This window comes from Panthera pardus, unplaced genomic scaffold (assembly GCF_024362965.1).
Source record: "Panthera pardus isolate Hobbes unplaced genomic scaffold, ASM2436296v1 HiC_scaffold_27, whole genome shotgun sequence".
NCBI lineage: Eukaryota > Metazoa > Chordata > Mammalia > Carnivora > Felidae > Panthera > Panthera pardus.
In genome coordinates this window covers 99663115-99676621 of record NW_026526843.1, presented here as the reverse complement: position 1 = coordinate 99676621, position 13507 = coordinate 99663115, and the positions used below count along the sequence as shown (strand labels likewise).

Sequence of the window (13507 nt, the reverse complement as noted above, 5' to 3'; positions counted from 1 at the left end):
TAAGAAATATACTCTTGCATTACCCTCTTATGATTAACCATTTTTAAGCTATTTATAAACTTATGTTGAATTGAAAATATCACAGACCTTTTCTTTAAAAACCTTAGCATAATTTTGTTCTTCCTATGGTTATAAAAATGTCAGTTTTTCAAAGTTTCTCCAATCACATAAAGCTCAGACACATAAAGACTAGCCAGTTTATGTGCTTACAGATATTAAACAAAATCGAAGACGTGTTACCCAAGATTCATATTTGTCTGGTAATTGGGAGAATAGAAGAAACCGTACAATATAAATGATTTTGAGTCAGAACACACTGCTGAATTTAGTATGGTATCTGGCACGACGTTTGCAGTCTGGTAACTTTCAAATCAGGAGTTTGCTTCTGGTAGTAAATAAATGCTTAGCCCATTACTGCTCTGACATTGACTCTGGGGAAAGAGAGGAATTAGATATCAATCAAGTGTGCCGTTGATTTGAAGATGCAGATTTTCGGAAGGGGCTTTTGGGCCACGTTTCCTACCAAGATTATCTGCATGTGAGCAACTTCTTTTGACCTGAGAGATATTAGGTTAACTACTATAAATTTGTCCAGATGACATAAAAAGATAGAAAAGTGACTGAGGCTTTAGTACCAATTCCTGAGGTTTATTTAGGCTTAATATGGTTAATATATATATTATTCTAGGCAAGAATCTATTTTCTTTTTGATGGAAGTGTGGAGCTTCAGCTTTTTTGTTTAGAGTACATCCCCTGTAAGTATTTGCCCCATTTATGATGGACCCAATGCTGCAGTGTTTAGTTTTTGTTGTTCTCTGGTCAGTTACCGTCAGCTGACTGCAGTTCTTTGATACCTTTGAGCCCTCTGGATGTCTACATCCTGTCCTAGAGCAGAGTTCCTCAAAGTGTGGTCCCTGGACCAGCAGCAGCATCACCTGAGAGCTTGCTATAAATGCAAATTCTCAGGACTTATTCTAGAAATATTGAATGGAACACTCTGAAGGTAGGGCCCAGCAATCCATATTTACCAAGCCCTCCAAATTGTAGTCATTCATACTCAAGTCTGACAACCACTTTTTCAGAGGAGTTTACAAGGACTCTAAAGTCTTCTGTGCAGCCACAGTGAGCAACTACAGTTTAAGACTATTCCAAAGGAACCTTGCTAAATGCTGACCCCACAGCTTCTAGTAATTCCTTGAGGAGTCCAGGCAGCATGGAGTGTATATCTCCAAAGCCACCTCTCCTAGGAAACAGTCCAGGTCTTGAGAAAATCCCCACACTGGCTATTAAGATAGAAGTCATGTGATACCCAAATGAAAGATTATTCGTTTATTTAATTAACACACTCGGTTTGAGCATCTACTAAGCCCTGGTGGCATATGTCAGTCAAGGATATTGTAGTCAAAGAAAAAAGAAGAGATGTGAGCACAATAATATCATACATGAGAAAAGAGATCACCTCCAAGTCAAAGATGTCAGACTCAAATTCAAAAGAAATTCACTACAGATCTGGCTGCTGGTTTTTGGCAATGAGAAGCCATAAATATTTTCCAAGATACTATAAACATAATCAGTGGTGATATTTGGAAAGATAAATTTTACAACTGTATGTGGAATGGGCCAGAAGGAGAAAGAAACAGAAGGAAGACCTACTAAAATAGAATTATAACAGCTAAGAAATGAGTAGGACCCAACCTGGGTTGGAAATAGAATCCAAAGGACTTTTACCAATGAATGCCTATGATATTATCAGTAATTAAAAAGGATAAGCGGAACATACATCTGACATTTGGAGAATAAAGAAGTAAGATGGTAATGTTATTAACCTTACAGTGAAATAAAAGGTGAAGAACAGAGCATGAGATCAGAAGCATGTTATGTTGTCAGCATCCAGATTAAGGGGTCCAGGTTACAGGTGAAAGTGGGGTATAGTAGCTAGTTCTTGAGAAGGAAAACAGGACTGTACATCTAAATTAGGGAATTATCTATAGATGTGATTATTGATGTCAAAGGAGGAAAAGAGATTTAAAATTTTTTTCATATTTATTTATTTTTGAGAGAAAGAGAGTGAGCAGGGGAGAGAGGCAGAGGGAGAGGGAGACACAGAATCCCCTCTGAGCTGTCAGCACAGAGCCCCACTCCGGGCTTGAACTCATGAACCATGAGATCATGACCTGAGCCAAACTCAGATGCTTAACTGACTGAGCCACCCAGCAGCTCCAGGAAAGGAGATTTTTAAGGGAAAGTAGGCTGAGAGACAAATGAAGCAGGTCACAGAAAACATCTTGAGGAACAATAGCATTTATGAGTTGTAAGAGCAATGTCCATGGAAGAGGCAGGGAAACAGTATCGTGTAAGCAACAGTGATATCAAGCTGGAACTTACCAGTATCATTGGACCAGTTGTTTTCATCTCTTCTGAGTGCTCTGTTCTTATTGGTGTTCATATTGATATGATTTTCAATTTTTTGTCCCTTTTTTTTTTTTTTACTTTTTAAGTTTATTTAAATCCAAGTTAGTTGGGGCACCTGGGTGGCTCAGTCAGTTAAGTGTCCGACTTCGGCTCAGGTCATGATCTCACGGTTTGTGAGTTCAAGCTCCGCATCGGGCTCTGTGCTGACAGCTCAAAGCCTGGATCCTGCCTCAGATTCTTTGTCTCCCTCTCTCTCTACCCCTCCCCCACTCTCTCTCTTTCTCTCTCAAAAATAAATGAACATAAAAATAAATAAACATTAAAAAAATAAAAAATATATTCTTTTAAAAAAAAATTCTAACATTTATTCATTTTTGAGAGACAGAGAGAACAGAGTGTGGGCCGGGAAGGGGCAGAGAGAGAGGGTGACAGAATCCAAAGCAGGCTCCAGGCTCTGAGCTGTCAGCACAGGCGGGGTGCTCGAACTCACTGACTGTGAGATCATGACCTGAGCTGAAGTCGGACACTCAACTAACTGAGCCACCCAGGCGCCCTCCAAAAAATAAAAAAATGTTAAAAAAAAAATAAATCCCATTTAGTTGACATATAGTGTGATAATGATTTCGAGAGTAGAATTTAGTGATTCAGGGGCACCTGAGTGGCTCAGTTGGTTAAGTGTCTGCCTCTTGGTTTCAGCTCAGGTCATGAGCTCACAGCTCATGGGTTCGAGCTCCACATCAGGCTCTGCGCTCACAGTGTGGAGCCTGCCTGGGACTCTCTCTCTCCCATATCTCTCTGCCAATACGCTGCTTGCACCCTCTCTCCCTCAAAATAAATAAACTTAAAAAAAATTTTTTTAAAGGGTAGAATTTAGTGACACATCACTTATATATGACACCCAGTGCTCATCCCACCAAGTGCCCTCCTTAATGCCCATCATCCATTTAGCCCATCCCCTCACCCAACACGCCTCAACCCTCAGTTTGAGAGAGAGAACATGTGCCGCACTCAAGCAAGCAAGGGAGGGGCAGAAGGAGAGGGAGACAATCTTAGGCAGGCTCCACGGCCAGTGCTGAGCCCAAGCCAGAGCTTGATCTGCCCACCATGAGATCATGACCTGAGCCAAAATCAAGAGTTGGTCAGTTATCATATTGAGCTCCCCAGGTGCCCCTGATTTTCAAGTATTTTTAACCTTAAAGAAGGTAAAGGGCTAGGAATGAGGATCTAGTCATTAGGCTCCCCAGAATTGGGCAAACTTCAACATGTTATAGTGCCTTGTAGCAAACTGGAAGAGAACAACTTCTAAGAAAAAAATAGTATATGCATGAAATCATTCTCCCATCCACAGTCTGGTTTAAGGAACACTCCCTTTGGGCCATGACCCCTTTACTACTCTTAGCAACATGTTTGTCCCCTAGAAATAAACCATTGAGCTGTCTACATCGCCTACTAGATTGGAAGCTACCGATTAATATTGTAAAGAAAGACTTATGTCTCATAGATATGGCTTGTGAATATCTAATGCATGGAAATTTTAATTAAATATTAACTGGTATTACATACTAGCTTTACTATGTGCTATTTTCTATGATTTCTTATTCAACTAAACTGTTTACGTCGACATGCTATAGCAAATATAATTATTATTTTTGGTGAAAATGGAATTTTATTTATAATACGTAGAGCTATTTCCTGGTTGAAGAATAAAGAAAATACCAAGTATCAAAATATGGCATGTTTGGATGATTGCTATTTTCTAGACTTTTTTCCAACCTGAAACCTGCTTTATTTTTTTTAAAAAGTCTTGTATATCTAAAGATTTTCATTCAGGTATCCCATAGTGGAGTTGTTAGTTTCTTACATACCTGTTTTAACTTCAGATACAGTTAACAGTTTTCTGAGTTTGCCCTGACAAGTTTTACTTATAAAATGACTTCTAGCTGGCTCAGGACTGTCAGACTACTGAAATGAACACACCCATATGAATCTCTGAAAGTGAGCTATAGTGTCATCAAGTCAAAAGGAGTGTCTCAAAGCCACCCAGAGCAATGGTCAAGGATGTCCATCTATCTTTGATGTTTTATAGCCCCAACATTTTAAATTTTCTGGGCCAAATACAAAGCTCATTTTGTTCTGAAATTTAGGAATGTTTCGATTCAACTTGATCTGATAACTGAGTAATACGCTGACAATCATCAGGGAAGTACAAAAGAGAGCTAAGGATATTGATATTTGGTAAGCTCAACATACTGATAGTATTTAGAATTGAGGTGAATTATGAATCTGGATAATCACGTTCTGAAAAGGCAACTGATGAATGAAAGACTGTCCAGAAGAGAAGTGACTTATTTTAATTAGAAACAACCAATATGAAATTTGGGATGTTTAATGTTAAACAATTAAGATAAAGATAATGCATGATAGTAGTCATCAAATATTTAAAGAGTTTCCATGTAAAAAAGGGGAAAGAATGAGGAAAGAAACAGATTTGAGAACTAAGTTTCATTCACTTATATTGTAATTATTTTTTATTCTTATCGTCAAATAATAAAAAATATCTGGCAATATTTTACGTGTGAGATAAACAGAGATCAGCAAAAAAATATGGCTTTCTAAACTAATTCAGTATAATAACATTCTCATTCCCCAAATCCAAGAACTGGCTCCCAGTAGAAAATTAATAATTCCAAGCTTTTATTTTCTCCCCAACAGAAAATCAATACAGTACCCACCATCAAAATATCATTCCTCTATGGTCAAGCCAGGTGCAGTTTTCTTTTTCTCAACAGAGTAAAATGGCCAAAGGCAGGATTAGTTGAATGTACAATTATTTAGAGTAAGAGCATAGTACTCAGTTATGTGCCTTTTATAAGCAGTCAAGATGCTCCATCATCCATGCATCAAAAATGTCCGAAGTTAACATTTCATTGCTCTTGTTGTTGATTTTGTTTTTACTACTGTCCTCACAACAACAACAACAAAAATAAAAATGTGAGTTTGTAACCTCCAAATTAGTTCCAGAATATTTGGCGTTATTGACTTCTTATTGGAAATGAATAGACTTCCGTCTTTGGTCTCCCCGAAGCAGAACATTTAGAGATGTTTTTGAAAAGACTTGACTGTTTTCATGTCCTGTTGTTTTCTGTGGAATGTAGTGCCTTCAACTTTACTCTGTAATGTTTTTGACAGACAATAAAGATTATGATGCCTATTTATCATACACCAAAGTGGATCCTGACCAGTGGAATCAAGAGACTGGAGAAGAAGAACGCTTTGCTCTTGAAATCCTACCTGACATGCTTGAAAAGCATTACGGATATAAGTTGTTTATACCAGACAGAGATTTAATCCCAACTGGAAGTAAGTTAATGTTTTCAGTTGAGAGTGTGCATATTCTTGGTCTGTCTGTGTATCATCATTTTTTAGGCAGAATTTTAACTTTTGGTTCTCTACATCAAAAACTGTGTCTATCAGTGTCTCAAGAAAGAAATGTCATTATGTATTCATATGAAACTTAATTTTTGACACCCCTGAGGAGCCACTTTCATTGTTCTGTAAAGCATCTCATTTTATGAGCCTTGACACTTAAAGACACAAATGGGAGATTTGTAACTCGGAAAAATATTTCCAACATTGAGAAAAGCAAAGCCCGCACTCTATTCAGCGTGGTCATTGGCCATTGTCATCTTCTCAAGGTATTACCCACCGAGCAACAATTCTCATTTAATGTGTGAGAGAGAAGCTACTGGGGCCTTCGGGGCCAGGTGTTTGAGGCACTCATTCCGATAAACTCTTCTCTCTTTTATAGCCTACATTGAAGACGTGGCGAGGTGTGTAGATCAAAGCAAGAGGCTGATTATTGTCATGACCCCAAACTACGTAGTCAGAAGGGGCTGGAGCATCTTTGAGCTGGAGACCAGACTTCGAAACATGCTGGTAACTGGAGAAATCAAAGTGATACTCATCGAATGCAGTGAACTACGAGGGATTATGAACTACCAGGAGGTGGAAGCCCTCAAGCACACCATCAAGCTCCTGACGGTTATTAAATGGCACGGACCAAAATGCAACAAGTTGAACTCTAAGTTCTGGAAACGTTTACAATATGAAATGCCTTTTAAGAGGATAGAACCCATTACACACGAGCAGGCTTTAGATGTTAGCGAGCAGGGGCCTTTTGGGGAGCTGCAGACTGTCTCGGCCATTTCCATGGCCGCGGCCACCTCCACAGCTCTAGCCACTGCCCACCCAGATCTCCGTTCCACCTTTCACAACACGTACCATTCACAAATGCGTCAGAAACACTACTACCGAAGCTACGAGTATGACGTACCTCCTACCGGCACCCTGCCTCTTACCTCCATAGGAAATCAGCATACCTATTGTAACATCCCTATGACACTCATCAACGGGCAGCGGCCACAGACAAAATCGAGCAGGGAGCAGAATCCAGATGAGGCCCACACAAACAGTGCCATCCTGCCGCTGTTGCCAAGGGAGACCAGTATATCCAGTGTGATTTGGTGACAGAAAAGCAAGGGACACCCCGTCCCTGGGAGCTTGAGTGGAGTCTGCAGTCCAGTGCCTGGAACTAAATCCTCGACTGCTGCTGTTAAAAACATGCATTACAATCTCTAGAACACGAGGAAAAACAGGGTCTTGTACATATGTTTTTGGCAATTTCTTTGTAGCATCAGTGTCTTCCTGTTTTACCATGTCTCTTATCATTACATTTTTTGACTTTGTTTTATATGTCATTGGAATTTGTAAATTTACATTTTTTTAAAGAAGAGACTTATGTATAGATAGAAAACCCTTTTTTGCTTCATTAGTTTAGTTTTAGAATGGGTTTTATTTTCTTTCCTTGCTTTTCTTTTGCTTTTAACATTTCCTTGGGGTGCTTGGACAAATCTATCCGATGGGACAAGGAGCACCGGATCCTCTCTTGGGTTCTGCCTGGGATCAGCAGGGCCGTGTGGGCCTCCGGAGAGCAGTGCAACGAATGCGGGCCTTGCCATTTGGGGAAAACAAAAAAAAAAGATAAGAAGAACACTCACTCACAGGAGGGCCCCGCCGATCAGAGCCCTGAATCTCTTCCTTGTCCCACCTCATTCCCCACCTCTACCCTTCTAATGGCGGCATGATGTGTAAACTCTGAGGAGGGGTGGGGGTGGGTCTAACTGTCTTAACGTTTAATTCACTGCTCGTCAGAATACACTCCAGACCCAGAAGTGTGCTAGTCACTTGACAGTGACCACTACAGAGCGCTCAGAAGAGAAGATCAAGGGCATGAAAATGGGGGAGAGAGTGTTGTTTCTGTTTTTAAATGAGTTGATGTACCCTTATATAAATATATATATATATATAAAACACACACACAACAAAACAAAAGAAACAAAAAACAAAAAAACACACAAAAAAAACAAAAAAAAAAACAAAAAAAAAATCAAGCCCTATATTTGATCACTTCCTGGAAAGGCATGAATGTGTTTGTGGCTGTTTTTGTTTAATATTCTACTTCCTCTTTTCCCTCTATAATTTTTCTGCAAATGAGATTATGTGCAAATGCCAGGCAAGTTAACTCAAAAGGGTGAATCAACACCAGTCGAAATGAAATTTACATTGAAGGCTTCCAAACCAAAGGGAAGGACAGGATGTGTCATCAAATATGTTTTGTCACCTTGTATGATACAAAATGTTATTTTCTAAAGAGTCAGAACAGATCTGTGAAACTTATTATGGGGTCCCCTTGTATTTAAATGTTAATTCACTGTATTTAATTTTTAATGCTACATTCAGAATCAAGTGTTCGGTTTCAGTTTGTGAACATAAGCAACGCTTATTACTATCGAAGTGTTTATAGAAGAACTCAGGAGGTCAAGCATATGAGTACCAACAGAAATCGATATTTTCAAAATAAACATTATTTACGCAAAATAGTTTTTAAATTAGATGAGAAAGTGTTTAAAATAATTTTACTGTATAAATAATTAGTTTTATTTTAACTGTGTAATTCTATCTTTCAGAAACAGAAAGCTGATGCTCCCAAGAAATTCATCCCTTACCGTTTAGCTTTATGTTTGAAACCAATGGCATAAGCAGCTAATACAATATTCATGGTGAAGATAATGCAAAATCAATCATCAAGGAACTTGCAGAGGGTGGAATTGTTAAAGGGAAATATTACCTACGTAGCTTTTAGTTAACAAAAAAAAAATCGATGTGCCGAAAACACGAATATAGAACTACGTTACTTTAGTGACTCCTTGTAGAAACCTCCATTCCAGTCATCGTCTGTGGGCTCGTGTAGTGACTATCGTATGTTCGGTTTATTCCTACCACCATATAACGAGAAAACAATTCTACAGTGTGGGTCGCAATACTAAAGGTGTGAGTTGGCCACAAAAAAAAAAAAAAAAGGAAAAGAAAAAGTGTAAACTTCGAAAGAGTTCATTTGGGAGGGTAAGATCGAATTGCAAATGTATGAGATGAGCCTAAGAATTCTGCAACAAGGCAAAGGTCTCAGTATTTGTGTGACAAGGTAAAGGAGCCTTGGGATGTGCAGTGCTTTTTATTTGCTTTAAAATGTTTATTTCCCTGACAAGTCACCCAGGGTCCTTCTCTCCAATCTGTTCTTCATTCCCATGCTCCCCTTGGACCTGTGTCACTTTTTCACAAAGCAGAACGGAAGCTGCAAGGACACATGTACTTTGTCAGCTTTGCACATTGGGTTATTTTCAGAATCCAAGAAGGCCATTGTTTCCTCTGTACTACGGACACCTGTCAGGGACTGGTGCCAGTGAACCTCACTGGCCTGGATTCCACACTCCCCCAGTGCTCAGAAAACTGCAAACATGGCAATGGCCTGGTTGATTTCTTTGTTTTTTAATTTTTCTTAAGTGCACGATGGAAGTGTATAGAGGAAGTAATCAGACCACAGTCATATTTTAGGCATCCATAGGTGTTAATTTAGCTGCATCGGGAGTACATTTTTTGTTCTATTTTTAGTGTAGATTTAAGCACTTTGAATAGCATGATTCAGGGATTGATGGGTAATATTTGATATTCTCACAACTTAAGAAACTTTTCTTTCCTCTAATGCTTTGTCATATTTTTTAAAAAGAAAACAAATGGAGAAGAAGCTATCTAGGGCTTTAGTAACATTCCTCCCAAGTATTCCTCTATCAGCTCCGTGTGAGAACTGAAGGATGCTGTCATGTGTTCACGTGCTCTGTGTTTAATAAAAGTTATGTTAGAACTCACAATAAAAAGAGAACAAAGGTATTTTCCCTAGTGCTTAGGTTTCATCCTTCTCTTTTTTCGGTGGGCACCGTGGGGAAGGAGAACATCCTAGTTGTAAAAATACAGTTGAAGGTGTGACTATGTTAGCCAGGCTGAGGGAGAGAATGGGCTTCTGGACTTGGACACGTGTGATGTTTGATATTGCCTGTTTTTCATCATTCACTGCTCGGGCTCCGAGTGACACGTTATGGATTCAAAGTCCATCTGGTTCTTTAAAGTAAACTCTACTTGCTGCCTATGAGCGTCCTACCCCGTATACTGGTGCTCAAATCTTCGAGTATTTAATTTGTATTTCATTCCTTAGATTTCCTATGAGCAGAGCGGAAATTTGTATCTCCTGCAGCCAGCTGATTTAAGTTTAGATCAATTCTGTGAAATAAATCTAAGACATGATGAGTTAAGAGTCCTGAACCTACTACATCTCTGTAGCTGAACACCTGATTGTTCCAAGAGTCAACCATTTTTGGTTTATTACTTCCTTCATAATCTATATATTTGAACCCTATCGACCTAATCTTCCATATCGGACACGCTTCTTCCTTATTTCATTATTATTTAGCATTTTATAACGAGAGCAAATATTAACTCAGAGCCAATCCCTAAACTCTGAGTTTTGTTTATCCTAGAATAGTCATTAACTTTGACAGATACCATTTATGTAAATTAAGATCACCATCTCTAGGAAGACATGAATTCATATGTTTGTAAATTATGCTCTGATTCTGGAATGATACCATAGTTCTCCTTTTTCCAAGAAGTATTTTTTTGCATCTTGTGCTTCATTTCTTCTTTTTTTTTCTATTTACCTTAAGTTTGTCCTTAGTCTCAGAAGAAAGCTTAGTGAGATCCAAAGGAGACCATCGGTGTTGCACAGGTGAAATGACTGAATGGAATAAGAGAATACGCAGGCACGGAAGAGGAAAACCCCTTACTGTCTCTGATCCGAATGTCCTCGGCCATCATTCCCATCCTTGTCGTAGTTGATTCGGAAAGGTGAAATATTATTAAATGGGTTAGAAATCCCACCTACGGGCACGTATTCCCTATCACTGAACAACATTTTTAACAGTCCATCCAGCATTACAAAGAGGTGATGAAGCAACTGACTTCCCTAACAGGAGGAGCGTGTCCATGGAAGCAGAGCTGTCTCTCGCTTTATCCTGAGCACTTCCCACTTTATTATTCTGAGCAAAGAAAGTCGTTGATAGCCAAATTTTGATTATCCTTGTCAACAGACCTTAAACTTAGGTTCACGGACACTTTGAGTCCATAAAAAGGATTAAAGGAAATAATGAAGGCCTTGAGATTCCAGACAAAATGGTGAATGTGTGCAAAACTGGGTTTTCCCGGATGTGTGTCTCAAAGACATCCGGCTTCTGAAAAGCTATTGATGTTTGGATTTAGGGCATAGTCTCAGAAACTGTCATTGGCATAAAGCACCTATCTTGCCAGCTTTGCTATGCCTACTATTCCTCACCTTCATTCATGGCAGTTCAGGGAATGATTCCCGTTCTTTTAACAAACGGAGGCAGTTCCTCTCCCAACGTGCCCAGACTTTGTGGGAGACTTGGTCTATTGTGAGAACAAAATGGGTAGGACGGCAGGTAATTTGTGCCCGGAGAAATGAGAATTGGCTCGATTACTCTGATCGTTTACTCATTTCCTAAGTTACTCAAAAGATAGTTTTGGAGGAATGTGAAACGTGACTTGGCATGATGCCTTATTTCTTGAAACTCCTTTATGATTTGAGTTGACTCATGTTTCCCACAGCAAAACAAAGAAGAAATAGTCCGGTACCGGAGTAAAAGAAACAATCATTTGACGTGTTTTTCCAAAGAGACTTCATTTCCTTGTGCCAGGATTTAGAATTGGTTATACGCTTGATTTTCAGCAATTGTGCTTTTGCCAGTTTCAGGATTTAAGATATGACTTCGGAGCAATATGATGAATGTTAAGAAATCAACTGAAGTGAGGTGGTGATTTAGTTTCGCTTTTTACTCAGGACTGGCAGTGAGGTGAAAGTTTGTGCTATTTTAATAATGACGATACTGTCACAACGAGCTGTACGACCTGAGTTTGAGTAAAGAGAAGGAGGAGGATGATGACGATGATGATGAGTTAATCTCAGTCCTAATCTCGTGTGTCTTTTCATCATCAGACTTCAGTCATGCATTAGCAAATGCCCTAAGAAGGGACTCAGTTCTCATCTTCCATCGACTATCATTTCTTTCTTCCAGTCTCACAATAGAAAACATCTCTCTATTACAGACAAGTAAGATATATAAAAAGAACATTCTCCTCCTGCCCTTTAGTAAATGTCCCTCTGAGTAGTCTCTGAGTCCACTGACAAACTCCTCTTTCTGAACTGTTCATTGTATTTAGTGAAGTAAGGCATTGTTGTTTTCCTACCATTCACTGCATTCATTGATGCATCCCCCCGGGTCCACAAGCCTGAAAAGTATTCTCTTTCTTAACAAAGGCAATCACTCTAAATCATTACACTGTGTTCCCTCCACTACTAAATGAATAGAAACCGAAGAACTGCACATGAACTTGAGACTATTATGTGTAATATTGATGTTGTGTAAATTTCAATCTTCATAGTCCAGATAACCTTAAGTTTCAAAGGGCATGCTGGTCATTAAAAAAAAAAAAAGATTTAATGTAAAATGACATATTACATAGTGCATGAACATGTGGCAAAGTAATTTGGATCTATCCTTACTAGTCAATGAGAGACTAAATTTGGGGAGATCAGCTGTGAGTGTTTTAGGTTAATTCTCACCTGGGATGAAGACATCTTTATGTTAGGATACATGGACCGTTGTCCAAATTCCTTGCAGCATATGCTCCTGGTAACTAGAATTTTTAGTGTGTTCTTTCCGCCAAAGTAGTGGAGATATGTTCATATAACCTGCTATTGAATTGTAAAAACTTTTACATTTTCAGAGTTTGAGGGAACCCAAGTAGGAAAGTGAATTTAGTCATTTTCCTCTGCTGGTGTTCAAGTCAAATTTTAAACTCAGACACTCTCAGATATGTTCAACAGTCAGTAAAAAGTGCATTTTACATAGTGTTTCCCTTTAGTTTTGCCTACCCTCTTTGATTTTGTACAATCTAGAATGTATGTAACTCACGCGTAGGTGATGGAGGCGCTCTTTTTTTTTTCTTAGAATACTTACAACTATATATTTGGTTTTGCTTTGACTAGCAATAGGAAAATAGACAAATACACGTGTAAAAATGAGAAATTTTAAACTTGAATTATAATTTGTGTTTTATAGTCGTTTCATAAGTCTGTTGCTCTCTATGAGTATGCTCTCTATATATCCTGTAAAAATAAATTTATATGTTACATAGAAATTCAAGAAATTAAATTATTTATTAAGCTACAAATGTTTCTTCTGGTTTCTACCTGATTATAGCTGAAAATAAATTAAATAATGTGTTGTTGGAACATATGTAAGTACCTTCGTTAATTTGATAACTCTTGTTAAACTTTTCTTTCCCTCTCTGTTTATGTCTCTATAAGCTTATAATTCTTAGACTTAATTCCTATTATGATTGTGAAGAAAGGACTTAAGACATGGCCAAGTGGCTGAACAAAAAGAAAACCTTGTTAAAAAATCAAGTTCACGTACAATCCCTCTTCTGTTCTTCACTCCGGGATTATGGAGAGGTTTGAATCACAAACTTGATCACTTAAAAGTCATTAGCACATTAATGATTGTTTCAAGGTTAAATTCTACATTTTTCCCTCATCTATTTCATAACGTCCTTGGAGAAACAGAAA

General features: G+C 38.5%; 1 protein-coding gene across 1 annotated transcript in view; it reads left to right on the top strand.

The window, feature by feature from the left end:
• IL1RAPL1 (interleukin 1 receptor accessory protein like 1) overlaps positions 1-13171 on the top strand; it is a 1353681-nt gene extending 1340510 nt beyond the window's left edge. Inside the window, exons 10-11 of the mRNA XM_019419745.2 lie at positions 5602-5772; positions 6221-13171. Of these exons, the coding sequence (XP_019275290.1) occupies positions 5602-5772; positions 6221-6939 (890 nt within the window). The 3' untranslated portion in view covers positions 6940-13171. The remainder of the gene's footprint in view (positions 1-5601; positions 5773-6220) is intronic.
• The last annotated feature ends 336 nt before the right edge of the window (positions 13172-13507 follow it).